This window comes from Eriocheir sinensis, chromosome 23 (genome assembly GCF_024679095.1).
Source record: "Eriocheir sinensis breed Jianghai 21 chromosome 23, ASM2467909v1, whole genome shotgun sequence".
Lineage (NCBI taxonomy): Eukaryota > Metazoa > Arthropoda > Malacostraca > Decapoda > Varunidae > Eriocheir > Eriocheir sinensis.
In genome coordinates this window covers 17,440,603-17,457,638 of record NC_066531.1, presented here as the reverse complement: position 1 = coordinate 17,457,638, position 17,036 = coordinate 17,440,603, and the positions used below count along the sequence as shown (strand labels likewise).

Sequence of the window (17,036 nt, the reverse complement as noted above, 5' to 3'; positions counted from 1 at the left end):
GCAACTTCAGCTGGCCGTGCAATAAGCCGGAGAGCCTTACTGCACCCACACCTCACTATCACCTGCCATCCTCGTCCATGTAGCTATCCAGTCTACTCTTAAACCAAGCTATCGTCGATGCACTAACTATGTGATTGCTTAGTCTATTCCATTCCAGAGAGAGAGAGAGAGAGAGAGAGAGAGAGAGAGAGAGAGAGAGAGAGAGAGAGAGAGAGAGAGAGAGGCGGGCCACACCTGTCATGGAGGTGGGCGGAGCTTGAGAGCCAGCCGTCAAATCAGCGAGGAGTGCGGCGCGGGGCTAGAAAACCGTACCTACCTTCGTAAATATATAAAGGATGTATAAAGGAATTGTAATGTTCTGTAGTCATGCCCTGCCTGTGATTCTCCCGTCTCTTCCCTGCTGCAGGATAATGTCTGAGGGCGGCAGTCGGGGCGACGTGGCAATGAGGGCGAACGAGAACGTCCACAGGTCGGGGGTTACGCCGGAGGAGATGGCGGCTACGACGAGTGGTCCGAGAACTACGAGGAGATGGTGAGAGAGAGAGAGAGAGAGAGAGAGAGAGAGAGAGAGAGAGAGAGAGAGAGAGAGAGAATTTACATAAATTTACATAGAAAATCAGACCACACAGACCCCATGGTCCAGACTAGGTGGTCTGTCCTTAAACCTAAGTGATTTTACATTAATCAGATGGCTCCAAAACGTTGCTTTTCTTCTCTAGTTAATATTAAGTTCAAGGAAGTGACGGTCGAGCTTGTTTTAAAGGAGTCAATCGTGTTACACTGGACCACTGATGGTGGGAGCTTATTCCATTCTCGCACTACAACGTTGGTGAAGAAAAATTTGGTGCAGTCTGAATTTACTTGTCTACATTTGAGTTTTGTGCCATTGTTCCTCGTTCGCAAAGTGTCATCGATCATAAACAATTTTGTTCTGTCTACATTCGTGAAACCATTAAGTATTTTAAAACATTCGATCAGTTTTCCTCGGAGGCGACGTTTCTCAAGAGAGAACATGTTAAGGGTGGAAAGCCTTTCTTCGTAAGATTTGTTGCGCAAGGAAGGGATCATTTTTGTTGCTCGACGCTGAACACCTTCTAGTTTAGCAATGTCCTTTGCATGGTGGGGAGACCAAAACTGTACCGCATATTCCAAGTGGGGTCTGACTAAACTATTGTAGAGCGGAAGTATTACATCTTTATTCTTGAATAAAAAGTTTCTTTTAATGAAGCCCAACATTCTGTTCGCTTTATTTGCTGCATCGATGCATTGATGTGAGAATTTGAGGTTTGACGCGATTTTAATCCCCAGGTCCTTAACGCACTGAACGCTTGTGAGTTTAACGCCGTGTATTTCGTAATCGAACTTCTTATTTTTTGTTCCAACTTGAAGGACCTGGCACTTGTCTACGTTAAAGGGCATCTCCCATTTATCAGACCAAGCTGAAATTTTGTGCAAATCCTCTTGGAGGCTTTGCCTGTCTTCGTCAGTAAGAACCGAGTTACCAATCTTTGTGTCGTCTGCAAATTTACCAATGCGATTATTGAGTCCAACATCCACGTCGTTGATGTAAATAATGAAGAGCACTGGGCCAAGAACCGAGCCCTGAGGGACGCCACTAGTGACCGGCGCCCACTCTGAGTTAAATCCGTCAATCACAACTCTTTGTTGTCTGTTGCTCAACCAATTCGCGATCCATTTTTTTACTTGACCGTCAATGCCTATTTGCTTTAATTTATAAAGTAATTTATGATGTGGGACTTTATCAAACGCTTTCTTGAAATCAAGATAGACTACGTCCACTGATTTGGTTACGTCATAAATTGAGAAGAGACCGTTATAAAAAGGTCAGTAGGTTTGACAGGCAGGATTTTTTGTTACGGAAGCCATGTTGTGAATCCCCAATTAATGAGTGGCTTTCGAGGTAACTCACAAAATATGTCTCTAATTATGCTCTCGAGTAGCTTACCTACAATTGAAGTTAGACTAATGGGTCGGTAGTTACCTGGTATTTTTTTGTCTCCTTTCTTAAAAATCGGTGTCACGTTAGCCTTTTTCCAATCCGAAGGGACGATGCCTTGTCGCAAGGACATATTGAATACGGTAGTGAGGGAGGAGAGTATTTCGCTCTTTGTTTCTTTAAGCAGTATAGGATATACTTTGTCGGGTCCTGGACTTTTATTTGTTTTAAGTGAATGGAGAGCTTTAAGGACTTCATTGGTTGTTATTTCAAAATTAGGCAATGCATGCTCGAGATTTACAATAGTACTGGTGTTGGTGGGAGCGAGAGGAAGACTGTTAGTATTAAACACCGAGGGTCGTTATAACAAGGTCGAGTATATTATTTTGTCGAGTTGATTCAGAAACCATTTGGCTTAGATAATTTTCTTCTAGAAATTCGATCATTCTATGTGACTCGCCTTCTGTACCTGACAGTGTCGCCCAGTCGATATGGGGGAGGTTAAAGTCTCCTAATATCAGTGAGTCGTTGTTATTAAGTGACTGCCTTAAGACGCTGTACATTTCAAGGTCGTCATCACGTGATTGCCAGGAGGTCTGTAGGTGACAGATATATTTAAACTGACTTTTGCAATGTTTACTCGCACGCACAAATGTTCAACGTTACTGTTCCCCGGTGTTTTGTTAGTGGGTTGCAAATAGCTTTTGACATAAAGGGCGACGCCACCGCCTCTACGGTTTACACGATCTTTGTTGAAGAGTCTGTAGCCATCTATGTTGTATTCGGAACTTAAATCAATATTTGTGGTGTCGATAAATGTTTTGGTTATAGCAATTATGTCAAAATTTTCTGTTAGAGCAAGACATCTCAGTTCATCAAATTTGTTCCTTAGGCTACGCGCATTGAAACTAAGGATTTTTAAGTTATCTAGAGGCTTGGTAATAGAGGTGGTGGTACTTGCGGGATCACGGTTACGGGTTTGTTGCGATGCACGGCGTCTATTTACACGGGTGGGGGACGTGGCTGTGACTCGTTTTTGCTCGGATGACACGTACTGCGTCGTTGAGGAGCCTTCGAATCTGGCTGCCCCGATGGGAGAAAGGTGCAATCCGTCCTGTGGAAGAGCTCAATTTGTACATATAAATTGTCAAATGCGTTTAAGAAATCCAATTCAATCTCCATACAAAGAGTCTGTAAGCGGTTGTATAGGCTGAAGGCCTTACTGAAAAAGTCGCCCTCCGCCCAAGTCCGTGGTAGAACTCCTGAAATCAAAATGTTAGGGGATTTAGACTTATACTGCTGGATGAGCCTACGGTACTTCTCCAGGAGTTCTTCAGACCGGGTCGTGGTGCGAGAGAGAGAGAGAGAGAGAGAGAGAGAGAGAGATGCCTTCAGTACCAAGTGCCTACCCAGAATCATGGGGTATCGCTGGAATGATTTTGCGTTATACCGGCGACTACTCCGTGAGGTCCGGGAGTGAAGTGATGCGGCCCCTGGGGTACGCACCTGAAATCAAACTCTTCCACGTCCCCTTAGATGATCTGGAAAGGCGGGTACCGTGGCCCCGCCATCACGCTGGAGGAGGCGCTGCGTTGGGTACCCCCGGAGCGGCGAGCCAAGGCCAGGGTGCTGGACGTGGCCGCCGGGACGGGCTGCGTGGGCCGCGAACTCCACCGGGAAGGCTTCAGGTGGGTGCCGCAGGGCCGCAGACAGGGGGATGTCCGGTCACCATACTTAAATATCCTCCAGTCCACTGCCTTCTGCCTGCCAGTGCCTCAGCCTCAACACGAGTCCAACGCCAAGAGATGAAGATGATGTGTTGGAAATTACAGCAGCTTGTGTAGAGGCAGGGCCGCTGGGTGGGAACTGGGAGCGGGCAGGAGCGGCATTACTATAGTCCATCGACTCTAACTTAAAATGGAGCCCTGTGGCTTGGCCCGGGGAAACCCCCATTGTTTACAGATCTAGCGATGACCTGCACATGACGTTTTGTCTCACTGTTAGTCTGTACGTTATCTATTTATGGAATTTACATACATTCATAATTCGACTGCGTGGTGTTATGAATGGCTTGGGATTAGAGGGATTGATTGATTGATTGATTTAGAGTTTCTTTCATGGCGCCGCAACATCTTGGTCATATGGCACCGGGGTAATAAAATGGAAGGCAAATAATTAAAATAATCTAAGGGTGATAAAAGTTATTAGGAAGATAGTTTTGAAATGGTCCATTCATATATAGCACTAGTTTAAAATATAATAAAATGTTTATTAAAAATGCATTAGTGAAATACAAATAACTTTCTATGAAGAGACCGTACAAGAGATGGAGGATGCCCATCTCCTGCAGATACCCTATGACGTCATGTCCAGGGGTGAGCGCCTTTTCTCCCAGCATTAGGGAAAGGGAAACATTCTCATGTACATCACAACACCGGGAGAGGTACTGCTCTCGCAGATCGGGCCGACAGTTCAAGCCAACTATGAGTATCGTCTGAGCTCAAATAAGCCTCAGAGGGTACTTAAATACTTCGATCATCGGTTCCCAAACCGAAACAGAATCAACTTATTCACTGCCTGAAGACTAACCATATTTACCATGAAAGGAATAACACTAGTGAAGTGTCTCCTTTCATGAAATAATAACTAATTGTTCTTGCTGAATTACAATTAAAGAGCAAGGATTATTTAATTTAACCGATGGAAACAGAGAGGAAAGCCACGCCATCTGGCGAGATAAATTCAAAATATCGCTTCAGACCCACGTGGTTGGTTTTCTCTCACTCCACCACCGGCCTTCACAAAGTAAAGACCAAGGCACCGCAGCCCACCCATTAACTCGGACGCAGTGTGCCTTCTGTTACCTGACTCGAGGGATACTACACCCGGCAACGAGACTTCAGAGACAACAGTATCTTTTGAAACCCGCTTCTCAGCTAAGTGCCCCCAGCAGTTATTTGAGACAGATAGATTTTTACTACACGGATCCGGTAGGATTATTATTTGTTCGGCTGTCTGGAGTTGCTTGTTGGATACCTTCACCACCTAATAGCTGGTAAGCACTTGTTTCTTTGGGATTGTCTGACGGGTGTGTTATCCACTTTGCGAGTGACCTAACTGTTGGGTAGGGTAAATTTACTGATTCCCAACAACTACTACTAATGCTATAACTTCTACTTCTAATACTGCTACTACTACAACTACTACAGCCACTCCCACAGGCACATAGACGCTGTGGACCCGTCGGAGGGCATGATGAAGCAACGGGAGACTGGCATCTATACCAACGACTTCCTGGAGTTTATCGGCAGCGGACACTCCACCGTGCCCAAAGGTATTAGTGATTTGTTTTTTTACATCAAAGGACACGGCTCAAGTTCAACAAGAGTACACAAAAAAAAAAGTCCGCTACTCGCCGCTCCCATAAAAGATTAAAGTAAAGAGTAGCCAAAAGAGAGGTCAATTTCGAGTGGAGAGGTGTCTTGATACACTCTTCTTGAAATAAGTCAAGTCATAGGCAGGAGGAAATACAGACGAAGGAAGGTTGTTCCAGAGTTTACCTCTTGCATAAGGGTTTTGGATAGTATAGGGATGAGCATGAGTAGAAAGTCGTGTGCAGCGGGGCCGCGGAAGGGAGGGAGGCTGCAGTAAGCATGTTCAGAAGAGCAGTCATCATGAAGATATCGATAAAAGATAGAAAAAGAGGCAACATAGCGGCGGAATTTAATTAAGAGGTAGAAGGTTGTCAGTAAGAGGAGGAGAACTGATGAGACGAAGACCCTTAGACTCCACTCTGTCCAGGAGAGCTGTGTGAGTGGAATTATTGTTATTGTTGTTGTTTCATATTTAAAGATTAATATACGTATTTTTCTTATACATCTCTCTCTCTCTCTCTCTCTCTCTCTCTCTCTCTCTCTCTCTCTCTCTCTCTCTCTCTCTCTCTCTCTCTCAGACACATACGACCTGGTGGTCACCTCGGGTGGTATGGGCGAAGGTCATATCCCACTCAGTGGCCTCGACGACCTGGTGCGCGTCGCAAAGAACGGTGAGCGAGCGTGCGTGCGTGCGTGCGTGCGTGCGTGAGCGTGAGAATGTTTTTACAACAAAGGAGACAGCTCAATGGCGCCAAAAAAGGAAACAATAATATAAAAAAAAGCCCGCTACTTGCTGCTCCTGATAAAAAAAAATCAAAAGAGGTGGCCGAAAGAGGGGTCAATTTCGGGAGGAGAGGTGTCCTGATACTCTCCTCTTGAAAGAGTTCAAGTCGTAGGCCGGAGGAAATACCGATGAAGGAAGATTGTTCCAGAGTTTACCAGCGTGAGGGATGAAAGAGTGAAGATGCTGGTTAAATATTGCATAAGGGGTTTGGACAGTATGGGATGAGCATGAGTAGAAAGTCGTGTGCAGGGGGCCGCGGGAGGGAGGGAGGCAAGTTAGAAGAGCAGTCAGCGTGAAAATAGCGATAGAAGATAAAAAGAGTCAACATCGCGACGGAATTTAAGAGGTAGAAAACTATAAGTTGGAAGAGGAGAGGTGATGAGACACGTGAGATGCATACTCCATACGAGGGCGGACAAGGCCCCTGTATATAGATAGCAACTGTGCGGGGGAGAAGAACTGGAGGAGACGATACAGAACGCCCAACCTCGAGGAAGCTGAATTAGAGTGAGTGGAGATATGAAGTTTCCAGTTGAGATTTTGAGTTAAGAATAGACCGAGGATATTTAGTGTTGAAGAAGGTGACAGCTGAGTGTTGTTGAAGAATAGGGGATAGGTGTTTGGAAGATTGTGTCGAGTTGATAGGTGGAGAAATTGAGTTTTTGAGGCATTGAAGGACACAAGGTTTCTTTTACCACAATCGGAAATGATAGACTCCAGTCTGGAGTCGTGTACTTCCTGTTGGGATGGCCTTCTATTGAAAGAAGTTGAATAATGCAGAGTGGAGTCGTCGGCGTATGAGTGGACAGGGAAGTTTGTTATTGAAAGAAGATCATTGATGAATAACAAGAAGAGAGTGGGTGATAGGACAGAGCCCTGTGGAACGCCACTGTTGATAGGTTTAGGGGAAGAACAGTGACCGTCTACCACCGCAGAGATACAACTGCCGGAAAGGAAACTGAAAATAAAGGAACAGAGAGAGGGATATAATCCAAAAGAGGGTAGTTTAGTAAGCAAAGTCTTGTGCCAGAGACTCTATCGTAGGCTTTCGATATGGCTAAGAGAGGATGACCAATAGTTAGTTAAGAGAGCAAGAAGATCGCCTGTAAAACGCCCATTGTGGAACCCATACTGGCGATGAGATAGAAGGTTAGAAGTGGAAAGGTGCTTTTGAATCATCCGGTTAAGGATTGATTCAAAAGCTTTAGATAGACAGGAAAGTAAAGCTATAGGGCGGTAGTGTGAGGGATTGGAACGGTCACCCTTCTTAGGCACAGGCTGTACAAAGGCATACTTCCAGCAGGAAGGTAAGGCAGATGTTGATAGGCAGAGACGAAAGAGTTTGACCAGGCAGGGTGTCAGCACGGAAGCATAGATTTTAAGGACAATAGGAGGCACTCCATCAGGTCCATAAGCCTTCTGAGAGTTGATGCCAGAGAGGGCATAGAAAACATCATTTGGAAGAATCTTAATAACGGGCATAAAGGAGTCAGAGGGGGGATGAGTAGGAGGAATATGCCCAAAATCGTCCAGGGTTGAGTTTTTACAGAAAGTTTGAACGAAGAGTTCAGCCTTAGAGACAGATGAGACGGCAGTGCTGCCGTCAGGGTTAAGGAGAGAAGGGAAAGATGAAGAAGTGAAATTGAAGGAGATATTTTTGGCTAGATGCCAGAAGTCACGGGAAGAATTAGAAGAAGCAAGGTGTTGACATTTTCTATTGATAAAAGAAGTTTTGGTAAGTCGGATAATATATATGGCACGATTCCGGGCTGACATGTAAAGGTCATAGTTAGCGTTGTGAGATGCCTCTATCTTTAACAGCACGAGAACAAGCATGATTCAACCAAGGCTTTTAGCATGAGGAGTAGAGAAAGAACGTGGAATGTGTGCCTCCATTCCAGAGACAATCACCTCTGAGATGCACTGGGCACACACAGAGGGGTCTCTCTCCTGGAAGCAGTAATCATTCCACGGGAAATCGGAAAAGTACATCCTCAGATCGTCCCACCGAGCAAAATGGCAGAAGCATCGCCTCTTCGGTGGGTCCAGAGGATGTACAGGAACGATAGGACAGGAAACAGAAATAAGGTTATGATCGGAGGAGCCCAACGGAGAGAACAGTTTGACAGAGTAAGTAAAATGATTAGAGGTAAGGAAGAGGTCTAGAATGTTGGGCCTCTCTCCAAGACGGTCGGGAATACGTGTAGGGTGCTGAACCAACTGCTCTAGGTCGTTGAGGAGAGCAAAGTTGTAGGCTTGTTCACCAGGCTGGTGTGTGAAAGAGGATGAAAGCCAAAGCTGGTGGTGAACATTGAAATCTCCCATGATGGAGATTTCAGCGAAGGGAGAGTGAGTCAAGATGTGCTCCACTTTAGAATTCAAATATTCAAAGAATTTTACATATTTATAGAGTTAGGTGATAGATAAACAGCACAGATATATTTAGTAATAGAATGAAAATGAAGTCTTAGCCAGATGGTGGAAAATTCAGAAGAGTCAAGGTCGTGGGCACGAGAGCAAGTGATGTCGTTGCGCACGTAGGCGCAGCATCCACCTTTGGATTGAAATTTAGGATAGAGATAGTAGGAGGGAACAAAGTAGAGGTTGCTGTCAGCAGCCTCAGAAACCTGTGTTTCGGTGAGGAAGAGAAGGTGAGGTTTAGAGGAGGAGAGATGGTGTTCCACAGAATGAAAATTAAAACGAAGACCGCGAATGTTGCAAAAAATTGATAAGGAGGAGGTTCGAAGAGTTATCAGGACACCTCTCAAGTCGGCAGCCAGAATGGGAGTCCTCCCTGGGGGAAATTACGGTCCCCCCCCTCCCCCCAGGCGGGGACTTCGAGGCATTGTTATTTTTCGCCATTTATAATTTTGAATTTTGGGAAAAGGTGTGTGTGTTGTATGAATATAGTGTGGTGTAGAAAGAGAGAGGAACTGTCTTTAGAGAGCATGCTGAACTGCTCTCTGGTGTTGATGAAACAAAAGGGAAACGGTTAGTAAGGACATGGGATGGGTCTTTGAAGGGCTTCAGCATCCTCCTCGCTTCTCATATATCCTCACCGGGAGTAGGTCACGCCCTTTCGGTAGGTGTCTTCCTACCTACTCCTACTATAGGATCGCAAAACAGTTCATGGTAATCCCAGCAACTTTTACTAGAGGCTTTTCAAACAGGCGAACTTAGGCGCCGTTTAGGATGGGAAAGAGCCTACATAGAGACTTCAGATTTGCATGGAATAAACCTTGAGGCGGTCTTCCTAAGGTGGGCAAGACGACGCGCCCCCTAGCGTATGCCCCAATGATTAACTTATTTCCTCCTCTCCGGTACTCCAGGAGGCTTCGTGATCATCGTGATGCGCCATGAGCACCTACAGACCGTGCCTTCCTACAAGGACAAGCTGGAGCCTTACATGGACCAGCTGGAGGCGGACGGGAAGTGGAAGAAGGTAGGGAGCACCGTTGCTAGATTATCGTACTCAGAGCATAGTATTTACCGTTTTTTGACACCTAACTATTGCCAAGAAACATCAGGAATTAACTATTTTAACGACAGATATAAATGAATTTAGTTATTGAGCCCCAGGAGACGGTTTTGGGTCGGAAGTTGGTAAATATATAAGAGGCTGAGTACAACTATCTGGCAACGTTGGTACAAGAAAACATTTACTCTAATCAAGGTTTCTGTCTGGCGGGGCTGTTCACTGTATGGGCGCCTGTCACGACACTGGTATAAGGAGATGGTCAGGAGCTGGCCAGCGGGAGAAGGTCATGTATTTGAAATGATGGTCATAATTCCTTCAGGTGGAGCGGCGCACCGTCCCAAACTATTTCTGTGACAAGGAGGGTCTCGTCTTCGTCTTCCGCATCACTAAGCCTGAGTGAGGAGGAAGAGGAGGGAAGGGAAAGGAGAGAGATGAGGAGGAAGAGTTATAGTTGTGCTGTGCCAAGGCCGTCTCTGTGTTGCAGCCTTGGCTTTCGTCGCGGCACCCGAGACTGAGGTGTGAATTATCGAGGTCTGGCAACCTGGTGTCATGGCGTCTACGATGTTATATGATAGTCTACGCATAGGACACATTTGTCAGTATTAATCATATTATTGAAATTGTCGTAAAAATCTCTTTTAGTTTATAAGACTGAGGCTGCAGAATGCTTAACCTCAGACCTTGCTATCATCTCCAATTGGGATAAAAGGAATGTCTGGTCTGGGTCTTGGGGTCTTGATGATGTACAGACATGTATATATATAATAAACGGGTGTTTAATTCCCCTCAGGATCATGTTAATCTTTGTTTGTTTCTCAAGTTAATTTAAGTGATTACTCTTCCTAATTTTAAATGTGTCTGCTGTTCCTAATTTATAATGTGTCAGCTGTTCCTAATGTATAATGCGTCTGCTGTTCCTAATCTTAAAAGCGATTGCTGTTCCTAATTTTAAAAGCGTCTGCTGTTCCTAATTTTAAAAGCGTCTGCTGTAGCCCTACGTGGAGCAATGCAGAGGAAGTTAACTTATTTAATCTGAAAGTAAAGTGAAATGATCATAAAGTAAAGTTAAGGAACAGAGTATTGAAGTATATGTGGCAGGTAGCATGTGGAAGGATGAGATGGAACGAGAGAATAAGATTAACGAAAAGAATAAAAACTCTCGCCCCCATCCCTCCCTCCTCCATACTTCCTTCCTCGAACAGAGTCGTCCGCCACTGGAACAGCCTCCCCGCAGAAGTAGTCAGTGCGGAAACGATCAACTCCATTTCCACAGACAGTTACTTTACTGCGTCGGGAGTGAACTGAACGTATCCAAGGTCACTTAATGTTCTTAGTTCTGTTATTTTCTTCTTCTATTATGAGATATCATCATCATCATCATAATTTCGTTTAACGTCCGTTTTCACTCTTCCTGAGCGGTTGGACGCTTTATTGGTCTCCTCTATTCTGCTCTGTCTTCTGCCTGATGCTCATCCAATCCCATCACTGCCAAGTCTTCCTGTATACACCTTCTCCACCTTTTCCTAGGTCTACCAACTGGTCTCCTTCCTTTTACTTTCAATCTCTTCAAAACTCCCAGCACTGTATCCTCCCCTGCTTTTCACATGTCCGAACTATAGGAGTCTCCCTTCTGAGCACTGTTTCCAGGTTCTCTACTCCACATCTTTTAGCCACATCTAGCTGCACTAGATAACCCTGTCTTGCTAATCGCTCCACAACTCCCAGCACTGTATCCTCCCCTGCTCTCTTCAGATGTCCAAACCATCGGAGTCTTTCTCACCGGAAGGAGTTTCTTTTCAAACCGAGTCATCCGTCACTGGAACAATCTTCCTTCAGAAGTAGTAAATGCGAATACTATCAACTCCTTCAAATATAGAATCGACCTTCACTTCGCTGCGTCGGGAGTAAACTGAATATTGAGGTGCTTTCATCTGCTCCTCAATATCGAGGTGCTTTCATCTGCTCCTCAATATCGAGGTGCTTTCATCTGCTCCCCAGGCCCCAAGTGGCTGTCGAGCAGATTAAATCACCAAGCCGGCAACCTCGTAATGAGCCAATAGGCTTTATGTTGCCTGCATTTCCATGTTTCCATGTTTCTGAGGTGGTGGCGGAGTGGCTAGCGTGCCGGCCCCGCATTCGCAGGTTTGATGATGATGAGGGTTGGAATCCGCCGCTAACCACCTGGGATTCTTCAGTCACCGCCGAGGGGCCTAAGACTACTCGCATGCTGTCCTGAAGACTACCCACCAACCCGGACTCTAGAAGATGCTATGCGAGTGAAGTCAAGAAAGATCTCCGGGGGACAGCATGAGCCAATAATAATTGCGCCACTATAAACAATTGTCTGCGCCATAACGGGCTCGGGCCCACCATTAGACCCCGAATAAAAAAAAGCCTGCCGGCGCTTTAGGTCATATATAAAAAAGGAAAAAAGAAACTGTTTCCAGGTCCTCTACGCCACATCTGTTAGCTACATCTGCACTGGATCGACACCCTTCTATTATGATATTTTGAACAAAGAATAAAGAAGAGAATAAATTGCTTTCCCGACCCCTCCCTCCCTCCCTCCTTCCTTCCTTCCTTCCTCGAATTGAGTCGTCCGCCACTGTAACAGCCTTCCTGCAAGAGTGGTTAGCGCATACTGTGTGATTTTCAGTTAATACAATAAACATGTGTGCAATATTCATGCAGTGGAGAAAATGATAAGACTCGTAATATGATAATAGAAAACAGTAAAGGAAGGAATATTAATTAAGTGCATGAAACCAATTATAATCATTTTCCACAGATAGAGGTCGTTTTTTTCTTGTTCTTGTTTTAATAGTTTTTTTCTTCTTCTTCTTCTCCTATATGAGAGAGAGATAATAAATATAATATAATAATAATAATAATAATAATAATAATAATAATAATAATAATAATAATAATAACAATAATAACAATAATAATAATAACAATAATAATAATGATTATAATAACAGTAATATGAGAAGTGTGATAAAGGAGAATTACAGAAGAACAAAGAAGAGGAAAGAAGGAATGGAGGAAACAGAAGGAAGGGGAATATAAAAAATGGAAATATATAACAATAGAACGGGTCAAAGTGGGACGGGGCGGTACTCGGCTCACCTCTAAACAAAACAACGTGACTGAGAAAGAGTAAGGGAGGAGAGGGAGAGAATGTAAGGAAGGAGGGAGGTGTGAACAGGGAAGGGAGGAGAGGAGGAAAAGGAAGGAGAGGGAGAGAAATAGTAAGGGAGGAGAGAAGATGGAAGAGAAGGGAGGGGCGAGGGAGAGAAAGTAAGGGAGGAGGAAGGTGGGAACTGGGAAGGGAGGACAGGAGGAAAAGGAAGGAGAGAGAGAGAGAAAGAGTAAGGGAGGAGAGATGGAAGAGAAGGGAGGGGAGAGAAAGGAGGGGATGGAGTGAAAGGGAGGCGAGAGAGAATAAGGGAGGAAAGGAGGGGATGGAGGGAGGTAAGGAGTAAGGGAGGTGATAAGAGGGAGAGAGGGCTGTAAGTAAAGGAAGGTGAGGGAGAGAAAAAATAAGGGAGGAAAGGAGGGGATGGAGGGAAAGGAAGGAGGTGAGGGAAATGAGTAAGGCGAGGCTCCCACTATTCCGTTTTGACGGATCCGTCGACGTTAATAATGAACTCAAAATGACGTCAGCGAAATAGCGGCCGCTCGGCACGGATGATCCACTCCGTCAGTCCATCGTCCATCATTTGTTGACATACATATGAACAGCTAACTTTCTGAAAAAAAAAAACTTAAGATCTTCATAAAAACGATCCACCCTACTGTCCACTGCCTCGCCAGGCAGGGCACCACCCGTTCAGAAACCCTCCTGTCCTTCTCGGAACAGATATTTGAACTGGCAGAGCCTCGTCGCGTTTCCCAGTCGGCTATGCACCTGCCAGGGGAGGACAACGAGTGGGCGGATGCCCTCTCCCGCTTCAAGGGTTCCTCAGTAGAATGGACCCTCAGAGTGGAGTATTTCGACGACCTATGCAGGAGGTGGGGAACACCGCAGATCGACCTCTTCGCCTGCAAGACATCGGCCAGGCTTCCCAAGTTCCTCGCCAGAGGAGTCCGGACAACGGAGAGCGGTCCGGACGCATTTACCGAACGATGGAACAGGTGGGAGTTCATTTATCTGTTCCCTCCTCCATGTACGAACATCCTTCTGAAAGTACTGCATTGTCTGAGGTCCTTCAGAGGCAGGGTAACATTGGCAGCGCCGTGGTTCACGGAACTTCACAAACGGTGTCCCTCCCCTCTCCCGCTAGAACCTTATACTCTCGAGGGGATTCGCCATGGCAGGCTCTTTTCCACGCTGGCGCTTCACGCATGGAATTTATCCGGGTCTCCCTAGGACGCCTCTATCCCTCGAGAGCTGTAGAGGGCATGTTGTCTGCCTTTCGTCCTTCCTCAGTAAGGCAATATGAATCTAATTCGAGGGGTTTCCGATCCTTTGTGAAAGAAAGGCGTGTAGACAGAATCACCGAGGCCACTGTCTTGGAGTTTCTTTCTGTTCTTTCCCACACGAAAAAGAGGGCGCCATAAACAATTGCAACTCATCTTGCCGCCCTTGCTGACCCTCTTAAATATGGCTGGGGAATTGTCCTAGACCCCGCTCAGTTCAGCTCCTTAAGCGTGGCCTCTTTCACCATGACCCTCCCTTTTTTTTTTTTACGTCGCGGCCTATAGCGCCGGTAGGCTTCTTCCCGGTGGGGGTTGATGGTCGGCCCAGCCCATTCTGGCGCAGGCGAGTGTTTATAGTGGCACCATCTTGCATTGGCTCATGCTGCCCTCCCGGGGCTCATCTTTAATCCTAGAATCTAGAGTCCGGGTTGATAGGTGGTCTTCTGGACAGCATGTGGGTAGTTTTAAGCCACTCGGCGGCGGCTGAAAAATCCCAGCTTAGTGGCACCGGGCGGGGATTGAACTCGCGTCCTCCTGAACGCGGTGCTGTTACTCTGTCGATTCAGCCACCGCCTTCCTCCTTAGAAGATACATCCGTTTTTGGTCCCTAGAAAAGGTTATAACGTATCTATCTTCCACTAGGTACCAGGACAGACCTTCAGAAATGGATTTCCTAATACGCACCCTGTTCCTCGTCGCCCTCGCCTCTGGGTTCAGGTCCTCGCAGCTCAGGACTCTCACGCGTTTTCCCAGGTACACTACATTCACGACAGATGGACCTGCAGTGTCCTTAGCTTCCTCCCCAAAATCGCTAGCCAAGAATGAGCGCCTCGACCACCGTCTCCAACCAGTGGTCATACCAGTCTGGTGCCTGCAAAGCGAGCCTCACCCACTCTGCCCCGTGTCAGCCTTAAGGAACTACATAACAGCTTCTACGGCGCACGATCAACATCATCTTTTATGTGATCCCGCTTCAGCCCTCCCTCTATCAATCAGGAGGATTGCAGGCCTCCTAAGGACCGTCATAGAGGAAGGAGATCCGGGACATGACCAGCGCGCTCACGATGTCCGAGGGGTAGCTGCCTCCCTGGCTTTCCTAAGGACCCATTCCCTGGACCGGGTCAAGGAGAGCTTCCAGTGGAGCACTGCTTCCTGTTTTGTGACCCGCTATCTCTCCGTCTGTGGACGACGTCCCCTGCGTTGCGTTAGGACTTCCCCCGTCGAGGGAGATGGAATAGGAAGAAATTTAACCTTTTTTTTTTTACTCCTCGGCAGCAAGGTAAAAAAAACGGAGGGTGAAGGTGCACTCCTACCTCTTCCCTCCTTGTATATGTGTTCCTCTTTCTCCCTTGCGTTTTTTTTTTGAGCTACGCTATAGGTCGTTGTGCCTATTTTTGTTATTACTACTTGGGTCAAATGAAGTTTCACGACTACCTTGGAGATTTATTCTGCTGGTATTTATCTCGGGTAACGGAGTGGATTACTTAACTTTGACACTACGGTAAGTCCGGGCGACCTCAGTCGGTTCTACACTTACCAACTTCTAGACTCAAGTATGTGGTACTTCGATTGAGCTCCCTTTTAGCTATCGTGCACCCTTTTTTGGGAAACCCGGAATGACTAGTGCACATTCCTTACTCCCCCCCTCATTTCCCTCAGAAGGTTCCTCCAGTCTCTGTCGAAGCGCATTGAAGGAATGACGTGTGGGACTGGCGGCATCTTCCTCTACCTGTGCCCAGGTGGCGCTGCTGACGCCGTTCTCGATCGCTTCATTAGAATGTTCCACGTGTTATTACTTCATTTTGCTGGTGCAGCCTAGACACTTTGTAGACTAGAAGTTGGGATATCTGTCGTTTTTATCTAGGCTTTATCGCGAGAGCGAGGATCTCTCTCCTATAATAACTATCGTCATTCCGGATTCCCCAAAATAGGTTTTTCAGAGATCAAAAAGTCACTCTGGTTTTAGGCTTAATAGTTTCCTACCCGTGTTTATGTTGTTTCTGTATACCTGTGTGTGCTTATGTGTGTGTGGGGAGGGGGGGGTCAAGGGTAAAACAAAACAAAACAAAAAAATCATAATGGAAGAAAATATAGCCCCCTGATCACTGCCCCTATAAAAAGAGTTAGAAGAGTGGCCAAAAAAGAGGTCAATTTCGGAAGGAGAGGCGTCCCGACACTCTCCTCTTGAAAGAGTTCAACTCGTAAGCAGGAGGAAATACAGATGAAGAAAGATTGTTGCAGAGTTTGCCAGTTTAAGGAACGGAGGAGTAGAGATGACGCAGAGAAGAGAAGACAGTGGGCAGCGGGTGGGGGACGGTGATATCCTCCGTCCGCGCTCTGTGGTGTGGCTGGCTCTCGTTTCGTGCGACTCGCTCACATAACTATTGTGTAAAAATGTTAATATAGTTAAAATTCATCACACCTTTTAATGTCCCTGTGAGAGAGAGAACTAAAGTGAACTTATAACGGCTACCGCTCGGCCAAACACCTCACTTAACTAAAGACTATTGTGTTATCTCACCTACTACAATCAACTTGTGAAGCAGGCCACGGTAACACCGGCCACTTAACACTTCACACCAACCACTTTAAAAGTAACACTTAAAAAGGGCAACAACCTCAGTCGGTTATATACTTACCAACTTGGCGGAACCCAGATGTAGACTCAAGTACGTGGTACTTCGAGAGATTTCCCTTTTCTCCAGCTCCAAGTGGGAGTTAGCTATCGTGCACTAGTCATGAAGGGTTCACAAAATGACGGTTTTGATCTCTGAAAAACCTATTTTTGGGAACCCGGAATGACTAGTGCACATTCCTTACTCCCCCCCCTCCTTTCCCTCAGAAGGTTCCTCCAGTCTCCGTCGAAGCGCATTGAAAGAATGAGGTGTGGGACTGGCGGCACCTTCCTCTACCTGTGCCCAGGTGGCGCTGCTGACGCCGTTCTCGATCGCTTCATTAGACTGTTCCACGTGTTATTACTTATTACTGACTACTTCTGCGGGGAGGCTGTTCCAGTGGCGG

The 17,036-nt window shown here is 46.1% G+C and overlaps 1 protein-coding gene across 1 annotated transcript; it reads left to right on the top strand.

Annotated features, from left to right (window-relative positions):
- Positions 1-501: 501 nt before the first annotated feature.
- LOC127002519 (uncharacterized) lies at positions 502-10,547 on the top strand. The gene is made up of 5 exons (XM_050868588.1): positions 502-532; positions 3,494-3,645; positions 5,179-5,291; positions 9,445-9,557; positions 9,913-10,547. The coding sequence occupies exons 1-5, from the start codon at positions 530-532 to the stop codon at positions 9,991-9,993; spliced, it is 462 nt and encodes a 153-aa protein (XP_050724545.1). The 5' UTR covers positions 502-529; the 3' UTR covers positions 9,994-10,547.
- The last annotated feature ends 6,489 nt before the right edge of the window (positions 10,548-17,036 follow it).

What these genes read in the sequence shown, in the direction of transcription:
- LOC127002519 (XM_050868588.1), top strand. An exon ending in ACACTCCACCGTGCCCAAAG is followed by an intron (nt 5,292 to 9,444) that starts GTATTAGTGATT and finishes CCGGTACTCCAG; the next exon opens with GAGGCTTCGTGATCATCGTG. An exon ending in CGGACGGGAAGTGGAAGAAG is followed by an intron (nt 9,558 to 9,912) that starts GTAGGGAGCACC and finishes TAATTCCTTCAG; the next exon opens with GTGGAGCGGCGCACCGTCCC.